Source organism: Notamacropus eugenii, chromosome 5 (genome assembly GCF_028372415.1).
Source record: "Notamacropus eugenii isolate mMacEug1 chromosome 5, mMacEug1.pri_v2, whole genome shotgun sequence".
In the NCBI taxonomy this organism is placed as follows: domain Eukaryota; kingdom Metazoa; phylum Chordata; class Mammalia; order Diprotodontia; family Macropodidae; genus Notamacropus; species Notamacropus eugenii.
This window is the reverse complement of record NC_092876.1, coordinates 430777429-430790512: the sequence shown is the minus strand read 5'-3', so window position 1 is coordinate 430790512 and position 13084 is coordinate 430777429. Positions and strand designations below refer to the sequence as shown.

The 13084-nt window shown below is 38.2% G+C and overlaps 1 protein-coding gene across 3 annotated transcripts in view; it reads left to right on the top strand.

Moving 5' to 3' along the window:
• Window positions 1-13084, top strand: part of MAOA (monoamine oxidase A) — a 108893-nt gene that overhangs the window by 24650 nt on the left and 71159 nt on the right. For all 3 annotated transcript variants that reach the window (XM_072615122.1, XM_072615121.1, XM_072615123.1), the window contains 2 exons: window positions 370-464; window positions 8223-8360. In XM_072615122.1, the coding sequence (XP_072471223.1) occupies window positions 370-464; window positions 8223-8360 (233 nt within the window). The remainder of the gene's footprint in view (window positions 1-369; window positions 465-8222; window positions 8361-13084) is intronic.

Below are 13084 nucleotides of genomic sequence, written 5' to 3'. Positions count from 1 at the left end.
AAGAAAGGCTGTTAGAGTCACAGAACCTAATGTATACTTAACTGATGAGAAAAGATGAATAAATGTTAAATTATAAGCAAATAATATAAGAAAGTATGTGTGTGGAGATACTAAATTATATTCTGCAGGCACTATGAGCCTCATACCATAATACTGCGAGATCAGCAAGGCCTAGAATAATCAGGGAATACTTCTGCGAACTTTTACCTCTTTGTAGGGGCATGCCTTTTGTAGGAATATAGTGATATGTGTATGGATATGATAGATTTTTAATAAGTAATTGTAGAATTGATTCAGAAATCCAGATGCATTTATAGAGAAATAAGTTTTCTTAAGCATAACTTTCTCTCTCTCTCTTTATCCCCTTAGGTCTGTCTGCTGCCAAACTGTTGGCTGAATATGAAATTGATGTTGTGGTGTTAGAGGCACGGAACCGAGTTGGAGGAAGGACTTACACTTTGAGGGTGAGAGCTTCTTATATTTTATTTGTACTTACACAAACTGTAAGTACAATTGAGACCCAGAGGGCTGGTACCATAGTACCTCAGCCCCTCCATCAGGCTAAGAAGGATTGCACAGGTTCCCTCCATAACCTACTAACACATAATCCTTTTCTAATCAGGAGGCTTTTAAATCCCTCCTGCAAGGATTCCCAGTTCCAAACCCCCATCATTTGCTTTTACATTTTATTGCCTAGCATCTCTACTTCTAATAGTGTTAAATGACCTTTCTTTAAAAAATTAGCATACATTAAGCTGAATTTTCCCTTGCCAATATTGATAGGTTCTGAAATGATGAAACAGGAAAGGAGAAAGGGCAGTAGATTAAGAGTCAAGAGGATGGGGTCACAGATTTTCTACTCATTAGCTGTGTTACCTTTGGACAAAGCATGCCTTCACTTTCCTCCTGACAAAAGAAAGATTTGGAAGGATTTGATCCAGTAGGTGCTAACATTCTCCAGTTTTAATGAGATACCTAATAGTGTTAGAAAGCCTGGATTGTTGATTTCTTCTTCATGGCTCTCAATAGATGTGTACATTCACATAAAAGATTTTAAATTAAAGAACCAGATTCTTTATTTCAGGCAGTATTTATGTCATTATTATTTCCCCCTTACATATTCACTGCCTTTGTTTAGTTTCATAGATTTCCATGCTTGTATCATTTCTGTATATCAGGGTTCTTAACCTGGGGTCCAGGGAGGGATTTCAGGGGATTCATGAACTTGGACAGGAAAAAAAAGAGCATCTTTATTTTCATTAATCTCTAACTAAAATTTAGCATTTCCTTCAACTATTTAAAAGCATTTTTCTGAGAAGAGGTCTATGACACAAAATAGATTAAGAACCCCTTGAATGTATATCCTTGTTGCATAAGATCGTGGTTCCATTTATAGCAAAGTGTTCCAATGTTCAAATCAGCATTTGGTAAATGCTTAATAGTACTTTAAACCTATTCATCTTCAGTTGTATGACAGAAAGGGAAACAGAAAATAGATTGTTTAAGATATGAAGTAGATTGACATTAATATGAATAGACTTGTTTGCAGTAGAGGACCAAATAAAATCATTTTGCAGAGAGGCTGTTATGAAATTTGCCTTTGATTAGACTAACTAATCCTATTAAAATACTGATAATTCAAGTAATATAGCAAAATTTGATGTGGTTTGAGAGAACCATCACCTGGAAACTGCAGGTTTTTCCAAAGATTGAATATATTTGTGTGAGGAGATAGTCAGAGGTTCCCAAAGTAAGCGATACCCCCCCTGGGGGCGTGCTGGACCGATCCAAGGGCATGGTAGCCTCAGGTGCAACTGGGGGACATTGAATGAAAATTAGGGTTAACCTAACCTAACCCCAGCAGGGTGCTAAGTAATTTTTTTTTAAAGGGAGCAGTAGGCCAAAAAAGTTTGGGAATCTCTAGACTCTAAGCAGAAAACTGATAAGCTGTGTCCATCTAGTCCATAGATTCCCATTTATTATCCAGTCCAGACACCAGTTCAACATCACACAACCTCTGCCATTTTCTTCTTTTCTTTCCTCCAGGCTCTTATAATGATATAGCTCTTTACCTCACCAAGGTCAACCCCTCAACATGTGAACATGATCCCATCCCTCTTGTTTTTTTCCCAGCAGATTTCCCCCATTATCATCTCATCACTCTCTTTAATCTTAAGTCTTGTCCTAGAGGCAGCCAGTTTTGTGAGTGCCAGAAAGAGAAAAGGCTCATATAAAACTTATTAATTATGGAATAAAAGTTCCAGAAGGCTTATTGGAAAGGGCAGGGAGTTCAGAAATTAGGTTTGAGGTTGTTGGGACTGAGAGAAAGGGTAGTGGGGGTTCAGGAAAGAGCTTTGGGGTATAGCACCTTGACAGATAGGAGAAAGTCAAAGATAGAGAGAGAGAGAGAGAGAGAGAGAGAGAGAGAGAGAGAGAGAGAGAGAGGTGTCACTGAAATCTAGAGAGGCAATAATAAATTCAATTCAGTAAACATTTATTAAGTGCCTAATATGTATTAGTCACTGTGCTTAACACTGGAGATTCAAAAGAGACAAATGACAGTCCCTGCTGTCAAGGAGATTAAAATCTAATAGAGAAGATAACATGCAAAGAAATGTATACAAAGCAAGCTGTATCCAATATATATAGGAAATATTAAACAGAGGGAAGGCCACTAGCATTAAAAGGGGGAGAGAGGTATTAGGGAAAGCTTCCAGTAGGTTTTAGTTGGGACTGAAGGAAGCCTAGGGCAGCTAGGTAGTGTAGTGGATAGAGTGCTGGACGTGGAGTCTGCGATTCCTGTTCCTGAGTTCAAATCCAGTCTCAGACACTTACTAACTGTATGATCCTGGGCAAGTAACTTGACCCTGTTTGCTTCAGTTCCTAATCTGTAAAATGAGCTAGAGAAGGAAATGGCAAACCACTCCAGTATCTTTACCAAGAAAACCCCAAAAGCAATCAGAGTCATTCAGGGCTGAAAAATGACTAAAACAAAATAAAGGAAGCCAGGGGGAGGTCGGTAGTTGGAGCAAAGGAGAGAGAACATTTCAGGCATGGGGGACAACTAGAGAAAAAGATCAAAGCCAAGAGGAATGTCTTGTTCCTCAGATAGCAAGGAAGTCAGTGCCACTGGATAGAAAGAGGATGGGGGTGATGGTATAAGGTGTGAGAAGACTGGAAAAGATGTGTGTGTCGAGAACCTAAGGGAGCATTTTGTAATGGTTCCAGGAGGCAATAGGAAGACACTGGAGTTTATTGAAGAGGCTGAGGGTGGGGATGATCAGTTGTGTTTTGGGAAAATCACTTTGACGACCACACAGATGAGGCAGGTAGTTGTGAGGTGATAACGAGCCTGCACCAGAGTGGTGACAGTGTCAGAGGTAAAAGGGAGTGTACGAGAGATATTACAAAAGTAAAATTAGCAGGCTTTGGCAACACCTTGGGTATGGTGGGTGAGAGCTAGTGAGGAATCCCCTAGGTTGTATGCTTGAGGGACTGGGAGGATGGTGTTGCCCTCTATGATTCTACAAAAAATAGGAAGAAGTGGGGTGGGGGTTAGGGGAAAGATCATGTTCCTGTTTGATAATGATTCCTCAAACATAATTGAGTTTAAAATATCTACTAGACATCCAGTTTGAGATGTCTGAAAGGCAGTTAGAGATTGGAGGTGAGCAGAGAGATTGGGGCAAGAAAGGTAGATTTTTGAAATATCAACATAAAGATGGTAATTAAATCCATGGGAGCTGATAAGCCTACCAAGTGAAATATAGAAGGAGAAGAGAAGACCTAGGGCAGAACCTTGAGGGATACCTATGGTTAGAGAGCATGGCCTGAAGGAGGATCCAGCAAAGGAGACAGAGAAGGAGCAGTCAGATAGGTAGGAACAAAACCAGGAAAGAGCTGTGGTCTGAAAACCTAGGAAAAAGAGAGTATCAAGGAGAAGAGTGGTCAGTAGTATCAGAGGCTGCATAGAAGTCAGGGAATGAGGATGAAGAAAAGACCATTGGATGTGGGAACTTAAGAAATGATTAACAACTTTGGAGAGTAACTTTTCCATGGAATGGTAAGGTTGGCACCCAGATTGCAAAGGGTTGAGAATAGAGTGAGAGGAGAGAAAGTGGAAGAACCTATTCTAGACAACCTTTTAATGGAATTTAGGTACAAAGAGCAGAAGAGAGAGGATGAATATTAGCACAGATAGAGCAGTCGAGGGAGGATGGGAAGGACATAGGCATGTTCTGTAGGCACTAGAAAATGAACCTTTAAAGGGAGAGATTGAAAATAAGAGGAGGCCATCTTGGAGAAGATGGGCTGGAATAGGAGGCTACTTCATCATCTCATGCAGGGGTAAAGGAAGAGAGAGTGCCAAAAGGCACTTGAGTGATAGAAGATGAGGAAGAGGGGGAAAGAGAGAGCTCATGGTGAATGGCCTCAATTTTTTCTGTAAGATATGAGGCAAGGTTCTCAACCTAGAGAGTCGGAGGAGGGAGCCATAGGAAGTTTGAGGAAGGATGAAAAGGTTTGGAAGAGCTGCTGTGAAGAGTGGGGTAGTACGTTAATAAAGGAAGTAGATTTGACTAGCAACAGTGAGGGCCCAGTTGAGGCTGTGTAACATAAATTTGTAGTGGGCTGCAGTCAACATGGTTGTGTGATTTTTGCCCCCAGCTTCATTCAACAGCACATAAGCACAAAGGCAATAATGGTGGGAGTGATTGAAGTTAAGGGTTGGCTGGGTATAATCTACAGTCTGGTAAAAGAGATTCAAGAAAAGAGGACAGTATAGAGTTGAATTGGCTCAACAAGGAGTCAGCAGTATTAACTGTTTCCGAGATGTCAAGATGGGTGAAGACCGGCAATTAACGTCTCCCCTAGCAGAATGGAAGATCCCAGAGGACAGAAATTTTAATTTTGTTTTTGTATCCCTAGTACCTGGCACACAGTGGATGCTTAATAAATGTTTTTTTGTTTTTTCTTTGTTTGATTATTACTGTTACTACTTCACCTAGTCTTGAGAGATTTCCTAAATTTCTTCTTCATCCTAAACTGTGCTGAAAAATCTTTTTCTTTGTGTTCAGCTAATATAAGTTATGCATCCATTTTAACAGGAAATTTTAGTTTCCTTTAGTTTCCTATAAGAAAAAACACGAAGGCACAGAAAGATTAACTTAAATTAGATATTTCTGTTCCTAACAGTATATTTTAAGTTTAAATTTTAACTAGTGCACTAAGGAAGAATGGGCTGAATTAAATGATAAAAGAGGTTACCAAAGAAAGTTAAGAAGACTGTGGAATCATCATTACCTCGTCTTTGGTCCTGCCTTCATCTTTGGTAATTTCACCCTTTCAGTCACTGGTCCTTTTAGTTATGGCCATCACAGTGCTACAGCTTCCATAATTCCAGTGACCTTCACTGTACCTCTGACCCCTGCAGCACAACATTGGCCATTCCCATCACTCGGAGCACCGTTGCCTCCAAATAAGTAATAGAAATTTGAACATCCAAAACATTTCACAGCAATTCCTGATTTATTTGAAATCTTTCAGGAATTATGTATTCCACTTAAGTATATTTTCCACAAAATTGAAGTTTAGGCACCAAGACATTTTTTGTCTTCCTTTTTTTTTGTGGATATCTTTCTGAATACGGATTAGACATCTCTCTGCCATCTTTAGCAGATGGCACATCATCTAATTCAGCATCTTATTGATCACTCATAGTTATCATTGCTAACATCCAGTATATTGTACTTGTATCATTGAATCCAGCCCTGGAATTTCCCTGTAACTACAACTTCTCCCATTCTCTTACTTCCACTTCCCTGTTCACAATCTCTAACCAATCACCCCTGCCCAGACTCTCCCCTTCATTCAGTCTCCTGACTTTATTCCTTCCCCACTGGACATGCCTCACCTACATTCCTTCTTTATTCAGTCATGAATTAACTTTCCTGTCCTGTTTCTCCACTACTTTACCTGGGCTGCTAAGTATTTCATGAGAGAGCTATAAAATTGGGCAGATTGACTTCACTGAAAAGTTATTCTCTTGCCAAATTTCAGTGTGGTACACAGTACCACTTGGCATATTTTTGAATTTTTTATCCTTCCTCAAAGCACCTAGTCCTTACTTCTCCCTCTTTACTTCACTCAGAAGATTGAAATCATTAATTTTTCCTCTTCTTCATTTCAAAATATCTTTATCTTCATCCATTTGATACTTCCTTTATCTCAGAAACTTTTTCTGAGTCTAACCCTTCCACTTATATCCTTGATATAATATTCCATATCCCCTGAAACCTTACTCTTTCAATTTCCTGAGCCTTCAGTAAAGATTTATTAAACATTCACTGTGTGAAGAATGCTGTGATAGACACTAGGGAGATAAAAAGATTAACTAAGATAATGTTCTAGTTATAGAATTTATCTAATCTAGTAAACCAGCCAGCCTACCACTAAAGGTGAATACACTGATTGAGGGTTTTGAACTATAGTTTTAGGAGTATGGACCCACAAGAGCATCTTGAATTTAACAAAGTCATCCCTCATGAACCCAACCTGTGAGTGTAGACCAGATGGGGTTATGATGAGTCCTTCCAACTCCTCATTCTACCTTGTTCCATATTCAGTAAGTTATAAAATCTTGTAGATTTATCTCCACAACATGTCTTGCATCTGTCTCCTCCCTCTACTCACTTTTTAGCTTTCCTAGTTTCTTGTCGCCTCTTGCTGGGACTGTTTACCTTCTAATAGTTTCACTCCCTCAAGTCTTTCTTCATTTCAACTCATCCTCACCACAACTGCCAGCAGGATTTTCTGAAAACACAGGTCTGACCATCCCAATCACCTGTGTCTCCTTCTTGCCTCTAGGATCAAATAGAAACTCCTGCTTGGCACATAAAGCCCTGCACTACCTGGTGCCAACCGTCTCAGCTTATTATACCTTTTTCTCCTTCTCACACTCTACAGTTCAGCCAAGCTGGCCTCCTTGCTCTTCTTGTACAGGATATTTCATTTCCTTCTGTCTCTTGTGATTTTGGACAGACTGTGTCCTGAGCATGGATTGTCCTCTCTCCTCACTTCTGCCAGTTGGGATTCCTGGTTTCCTTTAAGTGCCACTTTCTGCACTCTTGTCTTTATTGATCACCCTGGTATTAGTGTCTCTTGTCCCATTTTACCTTGTGTTGGTTTTGTACTTATTTATGTACATACATATACACATACATACTACACATATATGTACATATGTGTATATGTGTAGTAAATATGTATGTATATCCCCATCAGAATAGAAGTTCCCTGTCTTAATATCCCTAGCTCCTAGCATAGTGATTGGCACACAGTGATAGGGACTGGGCCTGTGATTTTATTAATATGGGGACCTTTCAAATGAGAAAGCTCTACTGATACAAATAGGCACTTTCTCTGTCACTTAAAGTCTTAGTGATTCACCCAGGACAAGGCCGTATAGTTGGCCATTGGTCCTCTCGAGAGTGAAGGACGAATAACAGGAGTCTGAGGAAGGACTTGAATCCAGGTTCTTCTGTCCACGAGGCTTTTTTTGGTCTCCTGATTTTTAGCACATCATTGTTCAGCTGCATAGCTATGTCTGGCTCTGTGACTCCATGGACCACACTGTCCATGGGGTTTTCTTGGTATATAGTAGGCGCTTATTAAATGCTTGTGTGTTGATTGATTGAGTCATTCTACAGAGTGCTGCCAGATTAATCATGTAAAAGCCTATCTCAGATCATGTTACTCCTTTTCTAGAAAACCTTCATTGCCTACTGAATAAAATATAAGCTCTAGCCTGACATTCATGCTTCCCCACTACTAAGCCTCAGCTATTATTTCTAAGCTTATTTCTTCCTTCAGACACTGCATGTTGCCGCCAAACTGTTCTGTGACCACTTACTGTGATCTAAAGTTTCTTGCCTTTACTCATGCTATTCCTTTTGGCTAAAACTATTCCCCCCAGTGATGTTACAAGCATTATTACTCCCATTTTACAGATACAATAATGGAGGTTCAGAGAGTAAGTGGCTTACCTGTCATCACATCTTGGAGTGTCAGAGAAAACATGTGGACCGTGGTCTTCCTGACTCCAGGTCCATCACTCCATGGTGATGGCACACAACCAGTGGGGAAATTCTTTGTTGTGACTGAGATTGTTCTTTTTTTAAAGTGCTTAATGAAAATCTTTCAATCCATCTTTGTTTTTTTTTTAGAATGACTTCGTTGATTATGTAGATATTGGTGGAGCCTATGTAGGACCTACTCAGAATAGAATCCTACGATTATCTAAGGAGCTGGGTTTAGAGACTTATAAAGTAAATGTAAAGGAATGCCTTATTCATCATGTGAAGGTAAGCCTGTATTTTTTTAAAGAAATAAATTATTATCAGTTATTTGGCTTGGAAAAATATTTTGTTTTTAAAGTTGTTTTGATGTTGCATAAAAGTATTGATTCCCCGGTTTATTCTTCCTTTGAACTTCTGCTGCAGACTTTCATATATACATATTCCAAATCACCTTTCTTCAAAAGCACTAACTATTCCATCTTTGACGTTTCAGGATCCATCAGTAGCACCAATCAGTTCAGTGGTCCACAGCCTTTGTCTCTCTGGATTCCCTTTATGTGCTTCTGTCTTGGTTTGTGTCTTGTTTTTTATCCTCCAGAAGTAAGAAGTTAAATTAATCATTTTGCTCTATCTTTATCTCTTCCTTTCAGTTGTAAGAATTTGAAGGTAAAAGATTTCCTGCCCTTTGCCCCCCAGCTTTTCTACTTCCTTGATGAAACTACTGAGTACAATAATTGAAGCTCAGTAAAAATGGCACCCTTACCTCCAACAGCTGACCGGGAAGCCTCCTTATCCTTTGCTCTTTTTTAATGAAAAACCAGTTGTTCAAAACTTGAATCACAGACATTTGTAAATTCAGTAACAGCAAAGCAGGAAGAGGGGTGTGCCAGTGTCAGTGAGTATGCTTTATATTGAAGTGAAAGATTTGGAACAGCTTCATCCTGGACCAGGCCGAAAGTGTCCGAAACCCCAGATGCTGGGCCCTTTGTGCTGTTTCCTACTTTTTAGGCAAGAAGTTATTTAAACTTGAGCTACTGGTATATATATCATCAAGAAATCACAGTTGTACTAATGTTATTCTTCCTTCCTGAGGATAAATGGAGAGTAGCTGAGGGCTGGAAATAGGCCTGCAGAAAGAAATTTAGTTTGACAGTGTGGTCCTAGTCCTAGAAAAGACATCTAGAGAGCACAGATGAACAACTGTTCAATCATGATGGGTCAGATCTTTATTTATTCACCTTAACTCTTTCAAATGTTGATAATTGTTCTCTCTCCCAAAAAGTCACTGTGAAATGTGTTATAGTGGAAAAAGCAATGGACCAAGCTCCTTCACAATTGTCTGTGAGATAGGACAAGTCTCTTTGCCTCGGTTTCCTCATCTATGAAAGGGAGAGGCAGATGAAAGTAGTTGGTTTTTTCTAGGCTTTAAAACTTCTTTTTCTATACAAGAAGAGATATGCGCGTACATCATTTCTTTTTTGTTGAGATGGGACAAGGTATTAATATGGAATATTGTATAGTGTAATGGATTAATTTTTGATGTATCAATCAACTTTGCTGGATTTTTTTCTTCCTATTAAGAAAAAACACATTCGTTGTTGAAAAGGGATGACTCTCAAGGAAGAGAGAAAGGGAGAGATACACAGGGAAATCTAGGTGATGAAAAATAAAAGATACCCATGAAATTTATTATTTTTAAAAAATTTCATGTTCTATATAGTCATCTGGTGGTCAGGAGACTGAAGCACAATTGTATTCTAGATTTGTTAATGTTTGCATGTAGAAAACATTGTTGTAAGAAATTTCATATGTTGGGTACAGTCCTGGGGATGTGTTATGAAAAAACATTTTTTAGAGAAACTTAGTATTCAACTTGGAATAAGATATATAAGATATAAAAAAGATATAAAAAATCTATGAAGAGCAAGATAGAGAGGGAATTCTTTTTCACCTCTTCTCCCCGGTACTTCCTTGTACTGTGCTTCCTTGGCCTCTCATCATGAATCTCCCTCCCCTTTCTGAACACCTAGCATGGCTACAGAGAATATGTATCTAGTATGAATCTGGATCAAGTATGCATTTTTATCCCATTTATTTCATGCCATTACTAAGCCATTCATCAGGCATCATGTGTATCACCACAACCGTAGAGAATGCATTGTTTTTAGTTGATGGAAGTATAATTGAAAGGACCATTTGACTTCTCTCATTATTTAGCCATTTAAAGACTTAAAAGGAAATAGCTCTTGAAAATTTGTTCTTATACTTATGTCTCAAATGTTGTATAGGTACTCTCACATTTAGGATTGTGGGACATCTTAATGTATCCTAAGAGAATTGCATAATTATATCTGTTTCTGTTAGATCGATGTCTTGTTCTTCAGTTGTTTAATAAATGTTGAATTGTATTAAATAAATGTTCATTAAATATTTATTGTATGCACAGCACAGTGCAGAAGAGATTAAAAAAATGTTTCCATAAAGACATAGTCCTTCTGCTATTGGAGCTGGAGCTGGTGTGGAAGGAAATAAGACAGAAATACAGATAACTAACTCTGCCATAGGATATTATCTGTTAAGTATATTTGAGGATTATAAAATGCTGAGGCCCAAGAAGGAAGGATATTCTTGATCAGTCAGGGAAGGCAACAAACTAGCACTTGATTCAAGCATTAAATCAAAAATTAATTAAAGGAAAGAATTAAAGAAAGAATAGGCAAAGAAGGAAAAGGATAATATTCTAGGAGGAGGGAAGAATGTGAACAAAACATGGAATGTTGAGGGGATAGATGGATCGCTTTGGCAAGAGTGTGGTCTCACAGCACAGGACAAGCCTGTTATCTTTTTTGATCATACACATCTTCTACATCATTATAAGGAAATCAAACATCAGTGGAATAAATTAATATAATCAAAAAGTAAGGCAGTGTCATTATAGGATATCTGCCAGGATACAGTAGAAAGAAGAGTGTCAGGTGAATGTGCTCAACCATTCCAGCACAGTAACAATTAAAGAAATACTTAAAGCAAAAGAAAAAAGTCAATTTAAAAACACAGGTATAATGGCTGATATTAATACAGTGTTTCAGGGTTTATAAAGAAATCATTGGACAATAAAGAGTATTAATAAAACTTTTTTTCTTCCAAACTTCACTTTGCCCCTAGGAACACATAATACTTTTTCCTGCTTTTACCTCTTTTCAAAGTTCAGTTGCAGTCTAGATACAACTATCCAAATAATTCACAGAGGAATCTGTTTCTGGATTTAATAGTCTGTGAGGAGAGAGTACATACAGAAAAATGTTATATTTAATAATGTATTGCCTTTTCAGGACCCTATCCCACAAGTAAGAATTCATCCAATTACAACACTGATAAGAATTTGAATTCCAAAGAAAGAGAAAATGGTTTCAGTTATACATTGGGCTTTGAAATAATTCTATTTCATTAAAATTTGCAAATCACTAAATTAACATTTAATGCACTTGTGTCTATAAAAGAAATCAGAATTTAAATATTATTTTCATGCAAACAAATTTATAAAACATTGACTTCAGACATTCCTTAGTAAAGAAATTATTCATACAAGCATACATAATTTATAAATACAGCAGCTGAAACATGATTTAAGATTGACCAGCAATAGGAAAATGACTATGGGAGATAAATTGACTTAATTTTAAATCCAATTTTATAATCTTTTAAATGCCAAATTTAAAAAGTTTCTGACTCTAATTCCAATTCTTTAGTCATTGTAACGGCTAACTTTCATCTTTCCTCTTTCTTTACCCCTCATCTACTCAGAAGCATCACTGTTTTTCCCCAAGACTCTTTGTACTTGGCAGCTTACTAGATAGAGGAGGGAATAGTAAATTGTAAACCAAATTTATTCCTAAGCCACTAGTAGACATTCATTTTAATAGTAGGCTCAAACACACAAAAACATATATAAGTAGATTCAAACTCTTTTAGTCTATAGCATATAAACTTTTAAAAATGCTCTTTTTCTTCTTCTGTACTGTGGCAGATCACTCACACATTGTATAAGACAAGATCAAATTAAGTTAATTTTCTAGAATCAAGGCCAGAATTTCCTAACTCTTCTTGGTTAATATTCTATTTTTCCTAGTGCTCAAGGGACGTCTGTTAATTTCCTAAGCAGGAATTTGGAAAAATCACAGGTTTTGGTGTCCAAAGATCTGGTTTCATATCCTGAGTCTGCTACTTTCTTCCAATCTGACCTTGGGTATGCGCTTAATGACTATGGGCCTCAGTTTCCTTACATGTAATTTGAATAGATTGGACTACATTACCTCAAAGAGACCTCTTACCTCTAAATCTATTATCTCATCTATGATCTACCTTCTTCCTATCCTGGAAGGGAGTTCTTAAATTGGACTGATTCCCATTGGAGGTCTCTCACCCCCTTTCCTCACATGTATTGTTTTGAGAGGTAGGTAGTTACTCCCTTATGCCTAATGGTTTTTGTGAAAGGGGCATGGGTTTTATAACCTTGTGTGTGTTCATCCTTCATTGCCAAAGAAGACCATGTCATCAGAGAAATAATGGCATGACTTGCACTTAACTTTGTTTTGAGTGAGGGAGGGCTGTGCAGGTCACCAGCCTCACTTCTCCTCCACAGCCATCTGAATCCAGTGACCAGATATTCCTCAGGATGACTAGGGATGACCCAGGATGAGGCAATTGGGGTTAAGTGACTTGCCCAAGGTCTCACAGCTAGTGAGTGTCAAGTGTCTGAGATGAGATTTGAACTCAGGTCCTCCTGACTCCTGCACTGGTGCTCTATCCACTATATCACCTAGCTGCCCCTTATAACGTTGTATCACCAAGGCAATATTCATAGCACTGGTGGTGACTATGAATATGCCCATGTAGTTCTCAATTGCAAAGTATAACAGACTCTCCATATAGAAGGCAGAAGAAAAATATGTATTCAGACACCAGAAAGCCCTATCCCCAAACTAGAAAGCCAAATCCATTGTAGTAGC